Source organism: Monodelphis domestica, chromosome 4 (assembly GCF_027887165.1).
Source record: "Monodelphis domestica isolate mMonDom1 chromosome 4, mMonDom1.pri, whole genome shotgun sequence".
Taxonomy (NCBI): Eukaryota; Metazoa; Chordata; class Mammalia; order Didelphimorphia; family Didelphidae; genus Monodelphis; species Monodelphis domestica.
The window spans coordinates 197589235-197607118 of record NC_077230.1 but is presented as its reverse complement, the minus strand read 5'-3'; the positions used below and the strand labels follow the sequence as shown (position 1 = coordinate 197607118).

The 17884-nt window shown below is 35.5% G+C and overlaps 1 protein-coding gene across 2 annotated transcripts in view; it reads left to right on the top strand.

Annotated features, from left to right (window-relative positions):
* The window catches only part of NCKAP1 (NCK associated protein 1), a 139838-nt gene that overhangs the window by 73622 nt on the left and 48332 nt on the right, over nucleotides 1–17884 (top strand). For both annotated transcript variants that reach the window (XM_001369048.5, XM_001369070.5), the window contains 3 exons: nucleotides 913–971; nucleotides 4089–4234; nucleotides 12023–12155. In XM_001369048.5, the coding sequence (XP_001369085.1) occupies nucleotides 913–971; nucleotides 4089–4234; nucleotides 12023–12155 (338 nt within the window). The remainder of the gene's footprint in view (nucleotides 1–912; nucleotides 972–4088; nucleotides 4235–12022; nucleotides 12156–17884) is intronic.

Below are 17884 nucleotides of genomic sequence, written 5' to 3'. Positions count from 1 at the left end.
TTTACTGTTAGTATATTAATTGTGTATTTTTTACTTTTTTAAAGCAAGAAAACTAGACAACTTACTAGACATTATAATAAATCAGTTATTTAGAACTTAATCTACCTGCTTTGTGGAAGCAGTGTGGTATAATGGACTGTGTGGTCCACAGCAGAGAGAATTGTGTTCAGATCTCCAAAATTTAATGGTTATATGACTAGATCTTTTAACCTCTATGCTGTAGGCAAATTCTTAGGACTTTGCTACTAAGTCATAGAAAAGTTAAAAGTATTTCTTTTTGGGAATTGTGTGTCCTGATGAATTTGATTCTTCTAGTATTTAAATATATTTGTTTTATATAAGATTTGTTATTTAACTTTTACAAGGTTTGGAAAAGAGATGGTTCAAGTCTTAACTTTTAACCAATGTTTATAGATTCAACTAGTTTCTTGAATTGGAAATCTAATGAATTTTTAATTATTTAAAGCATCCTATAATAAATATACTTCCATTATGTGTGATCATTTTAATAGTGCATGAGAAAGTCTATATGACTTCTCTAAAAAGACCATCTTTGTTAAAATTTAGGATTGTTATTGTTGAATTTTATAAGCATTTCTGATATTAGCAGCAAAAATAGGTTTTAGAAAAGCAGCATGGGGTGTGGTGAATAATCAGGAATAAGGAAGAGACTATGGGCAAGTCACTTAACCTCTTGATACCCCAGACAACTCTTTAAGAATATTGATTATAGAATATTTACAGATTTACCTTGATAAAAGAAATTGACCTCACTCTAAACCTCCTGAATTCTCTCTGGGAGACTAGTTAAAACACAGATCTGATCCCTAAAACTAGAAACAAAACTTTTTAACATATATAACTTGAAAATGTTAATTTACTTTTGTACTTTTTTACTTCTTAATAATACAGTTGAAGATGGGGAAGTATTTGATTTCCGAGGGATGAGATTAGACTGGTTTAGATTACAGGTAAGAATGACTTCAGTTTTAATTGTCAGTTCATTTTTCATTATTGATTATTTCAGATTATGTTTGTTACATGAATGGAAAATGTTGACAAGTTCACTAAGCCATTAAGAACAATTTCAGTGTGATTATTATGTATTCCTAAATGGTCACTGAATGAATCTACTAATGTTAACATAGCACATTTCTGATGCAAAAGATAGAGAAATGAGAAATGTGTATTAGATGATAGCACAACTGAATTTGGAGCTGTGCAAATAACCAAACTTATAGATTTTATAAATGATTTCATTTCAAATTGGAGTATCTCTTCTTGACTGGGCATAATGTGTGACAATTCCAAAGAGGCAAATTTTGAATAGATATAAGGAAAACATCCCTAATAGTGAGGACTATCCAAAAATGAAATGGATCATCTTGGGAGGTTAGTTGGTTCTCCTTCCTTGGAGGTCTTTAGGCAAATTGTGAATAAATGTTGTGAATTCTTGTTCACCTACAAGTTTGTCTAAGTGACTATTGAGGGGTCTCTTGGATTTGTGATTTTGCAAGCCAGTATTCTACAGGAATATGTAAAGTAAACATCTATAGTTTGTCTTAAAACTATATAGCTCTAATCATGTTTAATTAATCAAATGATTGTATCAAAAATGTGTTTCCTAGGTTTTGAGTGATAATATATGTTTAACCCAGTGAAATTGCTTGTCAACTCTGGGATGGGGAAGGGAAGAGGAGAGGCAGACAACAAGAATCATGTAACCTTGGGAAAAATTTAAAATAAAATTTAAAAAATAATGTGTTCCAACTCATGCATAAATGATCATTTGGATTAAAAATAATATGCTGTTTAGTTAAATGCCCATCTTTTTAAAGTACAGATCTCTTGAATTTCTGCCCTGTGTGTCTCAAATATATTTTTACTATTGACTAAAACAATTTCTTAAATTCTTTAAACCTAAATAGTTTGATAAAAGTTCTGATAATTAGAGGAAACTGTGACCTGGTATTAACTTTTCTCAAAAATCAGAATACATTTTATGCAAAGTTTATAGTATTTGAAATGCATGTAAAATATTGCTTGATAAAATACTTCATGGGCCTTAAAAAAAGATAATCCATTTGATAAAAGATTTTCTTGAAGTATCTTGGCTTAATGAATTTTTAAAAGACAATATTAATTCACAATGAATCTTCTGTGAGAGTGAGATAGGCAATCAGAGGGAATAAAACTACCTTGCTGCATTGAGAATCATGTTAAGTTAAATAACATAAATTTTTGTAAAAGAATTTATTCCTCTACTCTTTTTTGCTGTTTGGGTAGGCAGTACTGTTTTATAATCTTTGTTCATCTTTCATATGTTCAGCAAATGAGATGCTTCAAACATATTTGCTAGTGGCTTCCAAATTTTTCCACTGGGTAAAAAGAAATTGTGTTTACTAGCTAAAGTGGTTTCTCTTCATTGGGTCAACTACATTATAATGATTAAAATTTCTAAGAAAGGGTGAAAATTTTTCATAGCAAACAGCTCATAAGATAGATTTGATTGTCATTGGTGACTTTTCTCTGGCTCTATTCTGCAGACTGTGAATAGAAGCTTAGGAGGTGGACAATAAGGATAATCTAAAACTAAGGTTTAACAATATGTAGATGAGTGGTTATAGGATTAATTTGAGAGGTAGTTGAGAGCTGATGATAATGTAGGGTTGAAGTGACTAACTATAGATCTGATACTGGAAAGGAAAGAAAATTAAATCCTTCCATCACTGATGCTTGAGAAAGTCTTGAGAGGTAGAAGGATTGGAGATCTCATTGAGAATGAAGTACAGGCTTAGGAGCAGTGAGATAATAGGAGAAAATGGAATGATAGACAATGGTTAGATTAAAGAATATCGGTTTCCAGTTAAGGAGGAGGAACCTAGATTGGTAATGTTGAGATTGAATCTGTGTCCTTCCCTATGTGTGGCTGAGTTAAAGCAGAGTAGGAAATGAATGGATTTTAAAGAAGCTGAGGAATTGGAACTTGGGGGTTTGTTAGAAACATCATTGAATGTTGACATTCGATATTGGAAACCAAGGGCAAAGGAGGAAAAGGAAGATATTGTGCCAGGTTTTGAACTCCTTGAGAAAGAGAAAATGATACAAGCAATAGCAACCATCAGAATTTAGGTTGATTTATGCCCATATATATGACAACATTTATTAATTCAAATCACGGTGGATGCTATCTCTCCCATTGTATTTTAAAATCCTTGAATAAAGGAACTGTTTTTCTTATATATGTAATATTAGGCTAGTGCCTGAGCCATACGTAGCAAAGTGCTTAATAAATGATTTATTAATAGGGTAAGTTGACTATTAAATATTCTGTAGTTGAGTTAGTAAGCAAGCTCCTTTCTTTGTAAGCTTTCCCAATTACTTCCTTGCCTTAGAGAGAGTGCTTGATATGAAGGAAAGAATACTGAATTTGAATTCATCAGAATCCTGGTTTTCAATTCTTCTTTGATATTCACTATATGTGTAACATTGAACAAGGCATTATCTTCTCTGAACTTCCAAGTTCTTTATTTGGAAAATGGGGTTAATAAAATGAATTCACCTAGATAGAACCTAATATCCAAGATTGTTTTTGAGCTTCAAATGAAGAAGTGTACATAAAATGCTTAGTCACCTGAAAAAGAATACATTTATTTAAGCTATTACTATTAGTCCTAGGTTTTGATGCATGTTAGCAAAAATTTTGATACATGCTAACAATTTTTATGTGGAATACACTACCTCATTATTATGCTGTCTGTGGCATGAAGCTTTGGCATTAGTGACTCTCCTTTATGGAAAGATTTAGGTAAAATTCAAGTTATTCAGTCCTTTTGTATGGGGGACCATGATAAAAATCTTTATAGGATATTATTCTATGGAGAATCATCTGGTATTCTGGGTAAACTCATCAGTTTCGCTAAAATTATACTATATTAAAGGTAATGGTACTGTCAGGGTATGTTTTTGAAAATTTTCTTGTAGTAATGGCATACTATATGCATTCAGCAAGTATTTAAAAGTAAGTTGTGTTGATGCAAATACAATTTTGAAAATAATTGACCAAACAGAACATTGTCCTTTTTCAGGCATACACAAGTGTCTCAAAGGCTTCTTTAGGCCTTGCTGATCACAGGGAGCTTGGAAAGATGATGAATACTATAATTTTCCATACAAAAATGGTAGATTCTTTAGTGGAAATGTTGGTGGAAACTTCAGATCTCTCCATATTTTGGTATGTTTTAAATTTTATTTTAAATTCTCTTTCAAATACAGGGTATCATTTATATATATATATTTTTTTCTCAGTTGTTTTTCCATTAGTTTTTTTTAGTACATTAAACTAGCCAATTAATAATAATAATAATGATGATAATGAAACAAGTGATTTTGACCATATTATAAAAGGGAATGAGAAAATGTTGATACTATTGAATGTGTGCAGTTATTTAAAACTTTTTTAAAAGACATATAGTTTCATAAAGTCTACTTCATGATGGCAGTGCTCAAGTATGGCTGTTGGCTTGTTGCTAGGAAGTGTTTGAGGACAAGAAAAAATGTTCATTTTCTCTTGGCCTTCAGGTGTGTCTTTCACCTTAATTAGTAATAGAGCTAGGGACAAATCTACTTTGGTGCACAGGTTCTGAATCTAGGGAAAGGGATCATTCAGGAAAAGTATACTTCGAGAAACTTGGTGTTAATCATACCCCTGCATATATGATATAGGTAAAAGAAAAGATTTAGGTTTAAGCTGACCAAAAAAATACATGCTTACTAAAATATGCTTTAGGGAATTTGCCAGTTAATTTCAATTTTAATATATTATTATTTCTTATAAAAGACACTGGATGGCAGATATAAAAATGAAAAAGTGTTCTCAAAGAGCATACTGCAGAGACACACACACATACTTTGAATTAGTAAATATTAAGTGCCTACTATGTACCAGATATTATACTAAGCGCTAGGATACAAATACATATACAGCAGGCAAATTAGGAAATGGTTAGCAGAAGGAAAGGCACTAGGATTAAGGGAAATTGGGAAAGGCTTCTTGTAGATGATTTTAGTTGAAACCCAAAGGAAGTTAGGGAAGTCAGTAAGAGGGGAGCGTGTTCTAGACATGGAAACCAGCCAGTGTCTTGTTCCTGGAACAGCCAGAATACTGGAGTGTCACTGGTTTCCAGCCAGTGTTATTGGAGCAAAGAATACATGTTGGAGAGTAAGGTGTAGGAGGGGGCTAGTTAGGAAATACTTTGAATGCTAGAGGATTTTGCATTTGATCTTGGGGGTGATAGAGAGTGGCTGGAGTTTATTAGGGGGGGGGGTTGGGAGGGATTGGGTGGGGTGACATAGTTGGACCTGACCTGCCCTTTTTAAAAATCACTTTGGTGTTTGAATGGAGTATGGATTGGAATGGGAAGAGACTTGAAGCAGGTAGATCCACCAGCAGACTGTTGCAAGTCAAGTTGAGAGGTGATGAACGTCTTGCACAAGAGTGATGACAATGTTAAAAGAGAGAAGAAATGTTACAAAGGTATTAGGTACTATGCGAAATACTAGAGATACAGAGACAAAAATGAAACAACCCCTGGCCACATTGTTCCTTCCTTAAAAGGCTGTTGTTGGCTGTAAACAGCCAAACTCTTTTTTGGGGCAATGGTATTATATGCTTCACCTCTTTTCACTCTTTTTACCTTTGCAGTCTGACTTACAGTTTATCACTTTTCTCTTAAAGTTACTAGTCATCTCTTAATTGCCACATCTAGTTACCTTTTGTCAGTTTTAATCCTTTTAGATCTGTGCAGCATTTAATACTATTTGCTTCATCTCATGCCAATTAAATGTGTTCTACTACTATCTTTTCTGTTACTCTTAGTCTCAGCTGATTAGGTAACTCTTTTCACCAAGACCAACACTTCATATAAGCCATTACTTTTTCCCTTTCCTGTCTTTTCTAGAATTGTCTCTATCATCATCCCCAGGGAATTAACAAGTATTTATTAAGTGTCTGCTGTGTTCCAGGGATGAGCACTGTGGATACAAGTATAAAGAATGAAACATTCTTTAATCAGAAGGAGCTTACATGCCCATTCACTAGTTATCAACCTCTCCTTATCTGCTGGTTCTTTCCCTGCTGCCAACATATGAACCTATGTCCCCCTCCCTCTATCTTAAAAAAACAAAAAACAAAAAGCACTTACTTGATCATTCCAGTAGCAATCTTCCTCTATATCCTGTATGGCTAACCTCTGTTAAATTTATTTGTATATAATAGGTGGTTGCCAGGGATTTACATTTCTAAATACCAAATGAATTACTAAAGTAAAATGAATTTATAGTAGTTTATTTACAATAGAGGGAAGATATGAGAGAGAGAGAGAGAGAGAGAGAGAGAGAGAGAGAGAGAGAGAGAGAGAGAGAGAGAGAGAGAGAATGAGAGAGAGAGAATAAGAGAGAGAGAGAAAATGAGAATGAATTTCTAAACCCCAGCCAGGGGAAGAGACTCTCAAGATGATGAGGCTTCTCTAAATCAGTCTTTCACTCACCATAGATGACCCGATGACCCTCTCAATGAAAAGAAGTCTGGGTGTCTGCCTTCTGGTTTCTCCTCAAGTGTCTGTCTCCAATCTCTCCTCGGAGTCCAACTCTGAGTCAGACATCTTTCATCCAACTTGAAACTCGAATCGAATATATATCTCTCCTGGCCTTTTGTCCTCTTTTTAAAGAATATTTTTCTCTTGTGTCACCTCCCCTAAATTTCACATCTACCAATCACAGCAGACGCTTTTCTCCAGGACTGCCCACTCTTTAGCTCTCACCTTCTTTGGTTAGATTGTATCTTTTTGGGTTACTTTACACCTTTTTGTGGTTAAAATGGGTAGGTGTACTTAAAATACTGAGTTATCATCTTTTTGTAGATTAAAATCTAAAAATAGATTGTGGATTACAATTCTAGCCTCACTATAAAGGAAGAGCTAAGTCACCTTCATTGTTATAATCAGGTGATTACAATTTTATCTTTACAATAAAGGAAGAGCTAAGTATCTTCATTGTTACCATCAAGAGATAGCTAAATCTAATTTTCACACCTCTTAAGAAAGCCATCTATCCTAGATTCACCACTTCCTTTCCTCTCATTCCTTTTCTAAATCTTCTGCAATCTGGCTGCTGACCTCATTCATTATTCAGTTGAAATTGTTCTCTACAAAATTACCAGTGATTTCTTAATTGCCAAATATATAATGACCGTTTCTGAGTCCTAGTCCTTTTTTATCTCTAGCATTTGACAGTGTTTATCACTCTTTCCTCTTAGATACCACTCTTGGTTTTTATGACAGTGTTTTCTCCTAGTTCTCCTACTTGATTGTTGTTTTGCTTTTTAAAATTTTTTTTTAATTTTTTACCCATTATCAGTGTTCCCTACAGTTAAGTCATGGGGCATTTTATCTTTGTATTTGTACTGCTATCTTGTTTGATAGTCTTACCAGCTTCCATGTGTTCAGTTATTTATGTAGATGATTCCTAGATCTATATATCTAGAACTAGTAGCTCTCCTACATTCTCTGTAAACCTCAAAATTTCTTAGATTTATAAATGTTGGAAATTTCACCATTGGGAAATTTCATACTTGAAAAATTTCCTATTGATAATGGGTCTTGACTATTGGAATGTGAACCCCATTGGCATGGGAGGTTCCTTCTCCTACCTTCGACCACGAAGGGACTAAGTGTGAGATGGTATAGTAAAAAGGCAAGGAATTTCAAAAGTTTTATTGAGAGGATTCTTTAGACTCCCGTGTGGTCAGCCACAATGTGACAAGGAAATCACTTTAAAAGACTGATATATATTAATTTAAGGTCGCCAAGGAATTCAGCTATGTAATTCCTAAACGAAAACTTAAGTCAGCAGTCAATCTTTTATGGAGTTTAATTACAATATATATATCAGTCTTTTAAAGTGATTTCCTTGTCACATCTCTCAGTCTTACTTTTGTACTACTTTGAGCTAGATACTCTATAGGCAAAACCCATTTGGGGTTTTCATGGCAAATATACTGGAACAGTTTGCCATTTCCTTCTTGATCTCATCTCACAGTTGAGGAAACTGAGGCAAACAGGGTTAAGTGACTTGTCTCGCCAGTAAATCTGAGACTAGATTTGTTACAAGGGAATCACTTTAAAAGACTGATATATATTAATTTAAGGTCGCCAAGGAATTCAGCTATGTAATTCCTAAATGAAAACTCAAGTCAGCAGTAAATCTTTTATGGAGTTTAATTACAATAGGAGTAGGAAAGGAATTAGAGATAGAGAGAGAGAGAAAGAGAGAGCGATAGGGGAGAGAAGGGAATAAGTCTTAAATACCCCTTCTGTTTAGGCTGGGCCAAAGGGCCCAAGCCCTTAGATAGCTGAGGCAAAGAAAAAGATCAGTCCCTATTACTCATGTGACCAAAATGGAGAAACAGTCTCAGAGGCCCCCACTTTCAGCTTCCTTCAGAGCAAGCTTCTCAGAGCACACTCCAACCACTCAGACCAACTCCTCAACTCCCTCCCCTGAGTCTTCAGACCCCCCTATCTTTAAGGAAACCATCCAAGTCCCCTCCCCTCAGTTCTCACATCTACCAATCACTGTCCATCAATTTCCCTGTGCCAATGGAGGCTCTAGCTTAACCCAGGACCGCCCAGAGGTCTCTGGCTTTGCACATGTCTGTTGAAGGTCATATTTTCAAATAATTAAATCTTTGATCCTTTGCTACAGCCCTTCCTAAATCCTGTTAACCTGAGTAGGGTAGAGATTGGAATAATTAAATTTTGATCTATACTGCAGCCCTTACTCAATCCTGTTAGGACTGAATAGGGTGGAGATTGATTCCAAGTATCTCCATTGTATCAATTCTAAAATCAATCATGACTCAAAGAAATTCCTGTTCTATGCTTAAGCATAGGTCAAAGTCCTTTCCATTGTTCAGCAAAGGGTTTCTGTCCTAAAGTAATCTTAAGAAGGGAAGGAGAAGGAACCTCCCATGCCAATGGGATTCACATTCCAATAGTCAAGACCCACTATCAATAGGAAATTTTTCAAGTATGAAATTTCCCAATGGTGAAATTTCCAACATTTATAAGTCTAAGAAAATTTTGAGGTTTACAGATTTGACCTCAGGTTTTCCTGACATCCCAAATTAGACATATCTAAAACTGAACATGATTCTATTTCCCCCTAAACCCACCCTGCTTTTGAACTTCCTATTTGGTTAAGAGTACCACTATCCTTCTAGTCATCTAGGTTTGTTATTTTTTTACTTCTGTGTCTCCAATGCCTCACATGTCTAGTCATTTGCTGAATTAAATCACTTCTACCTCCTCAGTGTCTCTTGCATGTGCCCTCTTTTCTGTATTGACATAATTACCACTTTAGTTCAGGCCCTCATCATCTATTGACTGAACCATTACAGTAGCCTCCCATTTGGCTTTCCTACCTCAAGGCTCATTCATCTTCCCTCCAACCCATCCTATGAAAAGCTACTACTCAATAAACTTTAATGGCTCTTTATTACATCTTAGATCAGTAAAAGCATTTCTTTGGAGAATCTAAAATCTTTTACAATTTGGCTTCATCCTGCCTTTTCAGCCTTTTAAAATATATTATTCACCTCATACTCTCATTTATTTGTTTTTTTTTCATACTCTCATTTATTGATCTATGCAAATTAACTTTCTTTCTACTCATAGAGCACTCCAATCTCTCTCTTCTCTACACTTTTTTGCTAGCCTGAATGACCTCTATCTCACTTCCACCTCTTAAAAATTCTCCTTTCCTTAACATTTCACCTCAGGAACCACTTTCTAAATAAAGCATTTCCTGATTCTCTAAGTTGCTGGTACCTCTTTGAATTTATCTTGTATTCTTATTTTTATAGTCTTGTTTATTTACATTGTCTCCCTGATAAGAAAGTAAGATTGTTGTTGGGAGGGGCTGTTTTATTTTTGTCTTTTTTATCTTGAGTTCTTAGTATAATGCCTTCCACATTGTAGGTTCTTAATAATGCCTGTTGATTCATTGGTCTAAAACCTTTTAGGCTCCTCTGACTTTCTTAAATTTTTAACTTGTGGTGGCAGACATTCTTTGCTCTGAATACTGGATATTCCTTACTTTCTGTCTAACATCTCTGCCATTTCTTGAAAATTAATACATGTCTTGCTTATACTTCCTTTTTGGTTTGGCCATACCTCCAAGATTTGAGAGTTTAGCAAAGCTCAGTATGCTGAATCCAAGGTTCACTTTTGCAAAAGGACAATTAGTTGACAAACTTTCTCCCCCCACAGATGCCATTCCTTCCAATGACTAACTTGTTTGCAACTTTCCTTCATTAATACTGTTATCTCATGTTCTTGTCTCCTTGTCTCCAAGTATTTTGCCTAAAGCCTAGAACAATGGTGGCAAATCTTTTAAACATGGAGTGCCATGTCCCCCTGCTCCCCTCCCCTTGTGCCATACCCCTCCCTTCCACTGAGTGCCAGATGCTCCCTGTTCCCCTTTACCCCACACAGGGGAGGGAAAAGGCACTCTCATTGGGCTGCTGGGCAGAGGGGTAGATGAAATGAGGAATGGCCTCAGTGAGTGTAGAGAGGGGGAGGGAAGTGGTCCAAGCTCTCTGCTCCCTCCAGCTCTGCCGCTTATGAGCCATCCACCTTACCCTCTGTGTGCTCCCATTAGACTGTGGGGCAAAGGGGCAGGGGAAGGGAAAAAATGTCATTAGGCACAGTGGAGATCAGGAGGGGAGCAGCTCTGCCTTTCTAGTAATGAACTCTGGCAAGGGGTGGTGAGCGCCCATAGAGAATGCTCTGCATGCCATCTTTGGCCCCTGTGCCATAGGTTCATCATCACTGACCTAGCAGCTCCATTTATCTGATATAAAATGCATGACAGATACCTTAATAAAAGGCCTTTTGCTTTATATATTATTAGTCTGACTTTATTTATTTTTGTGAAGCCCCATCTAAATTCAGTAATTGTTGATGAAGACTAAAGAAGGAATGCTAGTTATTATTACCCACATTTTACAAATGAGGAAAAAATATGACTTGCCCATGGTTTTACAACAGAGTGTCTGAGATAGTGTTCAATCCTCTGACTCTTAAGTTCAGGATTCTTTCCATTGTGCCATGTTTCCACTTTTTTCTGTAAACAGCCTGCCACAAAGATAATTGCCGTATGAAAACACTACAGAGAATGAAGTAGAAAAATTGCACAGACTGCCAAGATTTTATAAATGGTTTATTGTCAATTCTTGAAATACTCTGTAAATGCTTGCCATTAATGTGAGCTAAATCAGGATTTGTAAAAACCAAGGTTGTTTTTGCACTTTTAAAAATGGAAAATTTGTTGAATAGAGCTATATACAACTGACAACAGAATATGTTGTAAAGTTTATAGTGCATCAACTATTATATGTGTATCCTACTAAAAGATAATTTAATGTATGAAATATTCATCTTAGGGAATTGATGAAGCTGTTTCCCAAGACTTAATCGTGAAATTTTGAAGTTTCATTATAAAGATTTTGAAGTCCTATAGTTGTATCTGCTTTATGAGATATTTATAAGATCAAAATTTACATATAATAGTTTGCATTTTAAATGGTAATCAGTGAATCATTAGGATTTGAAACACACACAGAGTATTTTGTCATATAGCTCCCTATAGGTGTTATAATCCATTTGAGGGATTTCTGTAGTTATATTCCTCTATGTAATAGTGTTTATAGAGTATTGTGTGATTTATTTATTATGAAAATTGTTAGTATGCTAAATTTTGTATGCTATAACTTTATATAATTAATATTTTTATGGTTTTGAAGTTTGCCCTGAGTTCCCCTTTTAAAAAATAAATGCCACATCTGCATTGTGTGCCACATTTGTAATAAAATGTCACAACTTTAATAAATAATATCAGATTAAAATAAAATATGCTTTTGTAAACTTTGTTTACTAAAATAACTTTTAATTTTTTCCCATTATAGTTTTTATAGTCGTGCATTTGAGAAGATGTTTCAACAATGTTTGGAACTCCCATCTCAATCAAGATACTCAATTGCATTCCCTCTGCTCTGTACTCATTTTATGAGTTGCACGCATGAGCTATGTCCGGAAGAGGTAATTTCTTAGTTTTTAACATAGTATAGATACCTATGACTAATATTTAATGGTGCAATCATAACTGTGAATGAAGTTCAGTTAGTACTGAGTTGCTGATATGCATCAGTGGAGTCATTACTCACACTGGAAGTTACCTACACAGATGGTTCTTGCTTTAACTTTTTCATTTTTTTAAAAACCTCTTACCTTCTGTCTTAGAATCAATACTAAGTACCATTTCCAAGGCAGAAATAGTGGTAAATTCTAAGCAGTTTGGGGTTAAGAGCCTTGCCCTAGGTTACACAAGTACTCAGTTGATACTAGATTTGAATCTAAAGTCTCCTGTCTCCAGGCCTGGCTAGCTGCCCCCTGCTTTAACTTTAACACCCTTACTATATAGTACTGTGTTCTCTCTCCCCACACCTGCTCCTCAACTTTGAGCTCCTTGACTTCCACTCCCCATTCAAGAAAAACTCTCCAGGTGAAAGCAGAAGAACTAATGTGGAGAGACTGCAGTATGGCTGTACTTCTGGTGAAGGGAGAGAGACATTTCCCATACTTTGCTTACTTACTGCCCGCCCACATGTCTTCTCTTCCATCTGACTATACTTAGTGTAAAAATTAAAATTTAATCTCAATAATAGTAAAATTTATATTTTATGAGATTTATTATGATACTTGGAAATAAAGGAATAAAAGGAATACAAATAAAAACCACCTGCCCATGGCTAATCAGCCAGTTTAAATCCTCACTTACCACCATCATGTTCGCTGTCATCAAGTCAAAGAGACAGGATGCCTGCTCATTCAATTTATTCCCTATCTACAGGAAGTCAGTGGGCTTCCAGGAAATGTAGTTTTTTTTTAGGGTAACAGATTTTCAATTATACATTAGTCTGCACCTCCAAGAGTCTTTAAACTGTATGCTGGCCTTTCCCTTGTAATAAGTTATTTGTTAATTAGCTAAGTAATTAGATTGTCAATAACTAGGAATAAGTAATAGGGCTATCTAGATGGTTGTGAGTGGTACAGGGATCTTTTAACTGAGATAGAGGAATTCTCAAGAGATCATGGGTAAAGAATTCCCAGCTTCCCCTAGGAGAGGCTTAGGAATTTACTGGACACTGGGTTTGTTGCTCAAAGGGTGGATGGTTGGAGTTTCCTATGGAAATCTTGGAAGAGTTAGTGACAGTTGATTTGGGAAAACACCTGGAGATTGGGAGAAAGAGTGTAAAGTGGATGTTCTATGAGAGAATTTGGCTTAGTTGTTTCTTGTGAGAAGACAGGGGCCAACAATGGGCACAAGAGAGCAGCTTCTGGGAACTTGTCAGTGGCTGATACTCTGTGGCTAGAGAGACAGAAGTTAAATCAACTCTTTGAAAAATAATATAAGGAAAGGAATATACTTATAAAATTAAATTATCTTAGTCTAGTAAGACAGAAATTATTTATAGATAGGAAATGAGGTTAGTCCTGATTTTCAGGGGAGAAGAATTTCTTTGGGGAAAAGATTGGGATCAGGGTTTATAGATAGATATTTTAGATTTTATGTACATAGATCAATAATTAAAATATTTCCTACTTTTCTGTTTTTCTTTTCCTTTACTTGAATCTCTATAGTTAAATAAATAGGGTTTGTGTATGACCGGTCTCCATAAATTTCCTTAACTGTTAAGCTAATTGATTCCCTCAACTGATAACGGAATCTCCTAATAAGTAATAGCCTACCAATAATTATCAATGCCAACCAATATCAGGATCTATATTCCCCATAACAAGTGACAAGCCAATAAGGACAATAGCCTAAAAGAGATACAACTTTAATCAAAAAGAAATCAAAAGCACATATGCTGTTTAATAATATGAGTTTGGGAAATATGGCCAAAATATTGACAAAGAAGATTCCTGGGTATGTCGGGACATCCCCTTTCCAAAACCCAATCTTGGATTTACTTTGCCTCACACTACTGGACATATTACAATGAATCCCACTAAGTGGTTGTGGAATATTGGTAGGGCTTATGGTTAGGATTTCTATACATTACATCCTAAATCTAATAACTATACAAAGTAAGAAATAACAAAGAGAACAAGAAGTTGACATGTGCTTCCATTATCTAGAAAATATTATAAAGAGGCAAGGCAAATTAATGGAAGAATATTTTAAGGGCACCAAGCTAGAACAAGAGACCATAGAATTAAACAACAATATGGGAGGTTTCTTTCCCCAATGTGAGGTCCCAGTACTTACCCCTCAGCAATGTAAAGGTTAAAATAAAAGGATTGGACCAAATAATAAAAATGTGGTCACTGAAATTATTACTTAAGTCAGAATGACTTTTTGTAGTTTATTTACAAAATAGAGGGAAAGAATTAGGTGGTAAAGGAAAGAGAAAGAGGGTAGAATGAGAAATTTAACTTAACGAGCTAGACTATTACTCAGGCCTTGACTTTACTCCAGCAGTGCTCCAAAAAGCCCCAGCCAGAGGGTCTAGGCAAAGGTTGTAGCCACATGGCCTCCTCCTTTAAGATAGGGGAGGGGGCCTCTGAGGATGCTAGGAGGCTCCTTCCAGGAGCCAGGAAGGGAATCAGCCTTTTTCACTCACCCACATGGTAGTCCTAAGGGAAAATCTAAGAGCAGTCTGAGGTCCTAAGCTGGAGCTCCTTCAAGGTCAAGTTTGAATGGAAAAGAGCTGTTACAGGAAGTTTCTCCCACTTTTAAAGACCATTCCTTTTGTTACTTTCTGTGACTTCCTTCCACTTTATGTGAACCAATTGCAGCATTAGCTTTGCCTAGGACTGCCCATGGAGCAGTCAGTGGGTTTTGATTTGTCATTCACTATAGCACATGTGGGTCACAGACCTCCTCATACTTAAGATAAGTGGGGTATATATGCCCCTGGTGATTAAATCTAAAAGTGGAGGAGGAGAGAAGTAATCCCATCTTCACAATCCCCCCCCCATCCTTTGGAAGACTAGTCTCCCCGGTGGACCATCTGACATAATTATCTTGTACCCCTAAATATCTTCTAACTACAGGTGCATACAATAATGCACCTTCTGGGAGGAAACTACAATAGTTAGAGATAAGAGGGAATTAGAAGAGAGAGAAAGCAAAACCAATGCTTGCTAGGCATATTGACAGAAAGCCAATTAGGGGACAGTCCCCTTTGGCATAAGAGTATACATTAAAAATAACTGTGTTCAACCTCTTTCATTTCAATCAATTGCACCCCAAAGTTCATTCTGGATCTTCTGATTCAGTATAGGTTTCTGCAAGTATCTTTCTTCAAACAGTTCAATTTCTGAATTCAATAATTTAGCAAGCTTCTTTCCCTGAAATTTTTCTCAAAAAATTGTAAATCTTTGCTTTTATTAAAATATATACAATCCCCTCTGAGGAGGGTGTTGACGAACACCTAGATCAACTCAGGATACATGGTTGAGTTATGGGGTGCATAAAGCATTTAAAAAGAAAATCAAAATCATAAAAAGAAGGAAAAACAAATGGAAGAAAAAAATTAAACTTTTGGGAGAAAAAAATTCAAAGTCAGAATCAAAAACCTATGTATATAAAAATTTCTGAGTAAACAAGAATTAATTTATAACAGGCCCTTGTATTAGGGTCTAATTAGGGTATGTGAAAAGGCTGACTCATTTTCCTGGATTTTCAGGACGTACTAACCTCTGGAGAGGCCTCTCATCTTGGAGGAGGCATTGTGGCTAGAACCCTTATCTAATTTACTTCTGGGTCCCACTTGCTGGGGCCTCTGAAGCTCTGCTTGATTCAGACTGGATCTGAGTAATTATCTACTCTCTTTTCTTATTTCCTTACTTTCATTCTTCTGTTATGTAAATAAACTACAAAAAAAGTCATTCTGACTTGACTAATAATTTCAGCAACCACATTTTTATATTTAGTGCAACCTTTTTACTTTAACCCTTATAGCAACAACTCATAAATGTCAGGCACCATAAGGGAGTTACACAAGCTGATATAGATAGTTTTAAGAAGGGTATTCCTTCATTTGAGGAGGAACATGTAGCCTCCATAAAAAAGTTTGAGAAAATATTTAAGCAATTTGACACTAATTATCTGGATTTAAAAATTTTACTTGATGAATTGTTGACAAAGAGGGAGAAGGACAAAATTGTTACAGAAACCAATGGATGACCTCTAGTAAATCCTAAATGGGAAATTAATTTGGAAGAAAGATAGGAACGGCTATTAAAATCAAGGCAGGCAGTGTTTAAAACAATGAAGGAGTGCTCTAACAGGCCAAGGACCTGGACTAAATTTGAGTGGGTGAGACAGGAAAGTGGGGAAACACCCTCCACTTTTATGGATAAGCTGATAGACGTAGGTGAAAAGTACATAGGATTGGACATATTCAGGGAATTGGATGTGAAGCATTTAAGAAGACAATTTGCTAAAAATTCCTGCACAGTGAAGAGGAATTATTTTCAACAACAATTTCCAGACAGGAATAAAATGGGATTAGATGAATTAAGAAGGGTATATAACATTGGTAAAGACAAACATGATGAGGCACATAATGAGTTTGTTGGAGAACTGAGGCAAGAGATAAAAGACCTGAAGTTAAAACTCAATAAGTTAAAACTTAATAATTTTCTACTTAAAAAGCAGAAAAACAGGAAAAGACCATAGCTGCAGTAAGAGAATATAAGCCACCAAGGCAATTCACTAGTTCCCCCCAAAATTATAATGATCAAGGTCCACAATATTACATGGGTGGAAAAAGCAATAATTTATTACAGCCTCATCTATCAGCCCCCTTCCTGTGTCTCTTCTCATAGTAGGACTATGAGTAACTGAAACTGCAGAAAGGAAAACTTCAGATAAGGGAACACTATTGAACCTTCAGAAACTTCACTTTAACTCTCAATGTTGTCACTAACCTACTTTGGGGAACTATTTGAAAAAGAGACATTTAGAAAGGTAGACTGTCAATTGAAAGGTCCATTAGAGATCATTGAATCTAGCCACTCATTTTTTAAGTGGAAAAAAACCTGAGGTTAGGAGAGGCTAAATGACTCAGCAAAGGTCTCACAACTCATTTGTAACCATTTGGAATAAAATCCAAGTGTACTGACTTGATAATTCTAATTCTAGAATTATATGAATATATAGAGAGATGGCATTTGCCACCTGGTGGCATTCAGCACATGTTCAAGGCATAGACATTTTAAGGAATAAAAAAGTGAATAAGCTGTAACCCCTGCATTTGAATAGCTTACAGTTTAGGAGATAAATAGCAAATATACCTCATCTCTATATTTTATATATTAGAATCATAAAATGAAAGAGTGGAAAGATACTGTAGAAATCATGTCATTGAATCCTCATTATTAATGATTGATCATTCTTAAGGCCTATAACTCAAGTCTGAACTGCAAATTAATCTGAACTAAAGTCCGTTGCTCCTCCAGGATTTTCACTGTGCTACATATAATAAATTTTATGATGAATAAAGCCATGATAGGAATGTTACAGAAGGACCAGATTTCAAATGACTTTTAAAAAAAGGGAATCAGTTGAAATTATGTCATAAATTTGTAGTGTTTTTAATCATCATGGGTTTGTGATTTTTTTCTCCCCTTCATCTTCCCAGGAGTGTGTAGCATAAAGGTAGTAGATGGTGCAAGTAATTCAAGTCTGAAGTTTGGCAGAACATGATTTTTGATAGAGTAGTGGGTAAAGAGGACTCAAGAAAGATGGGTAGAGA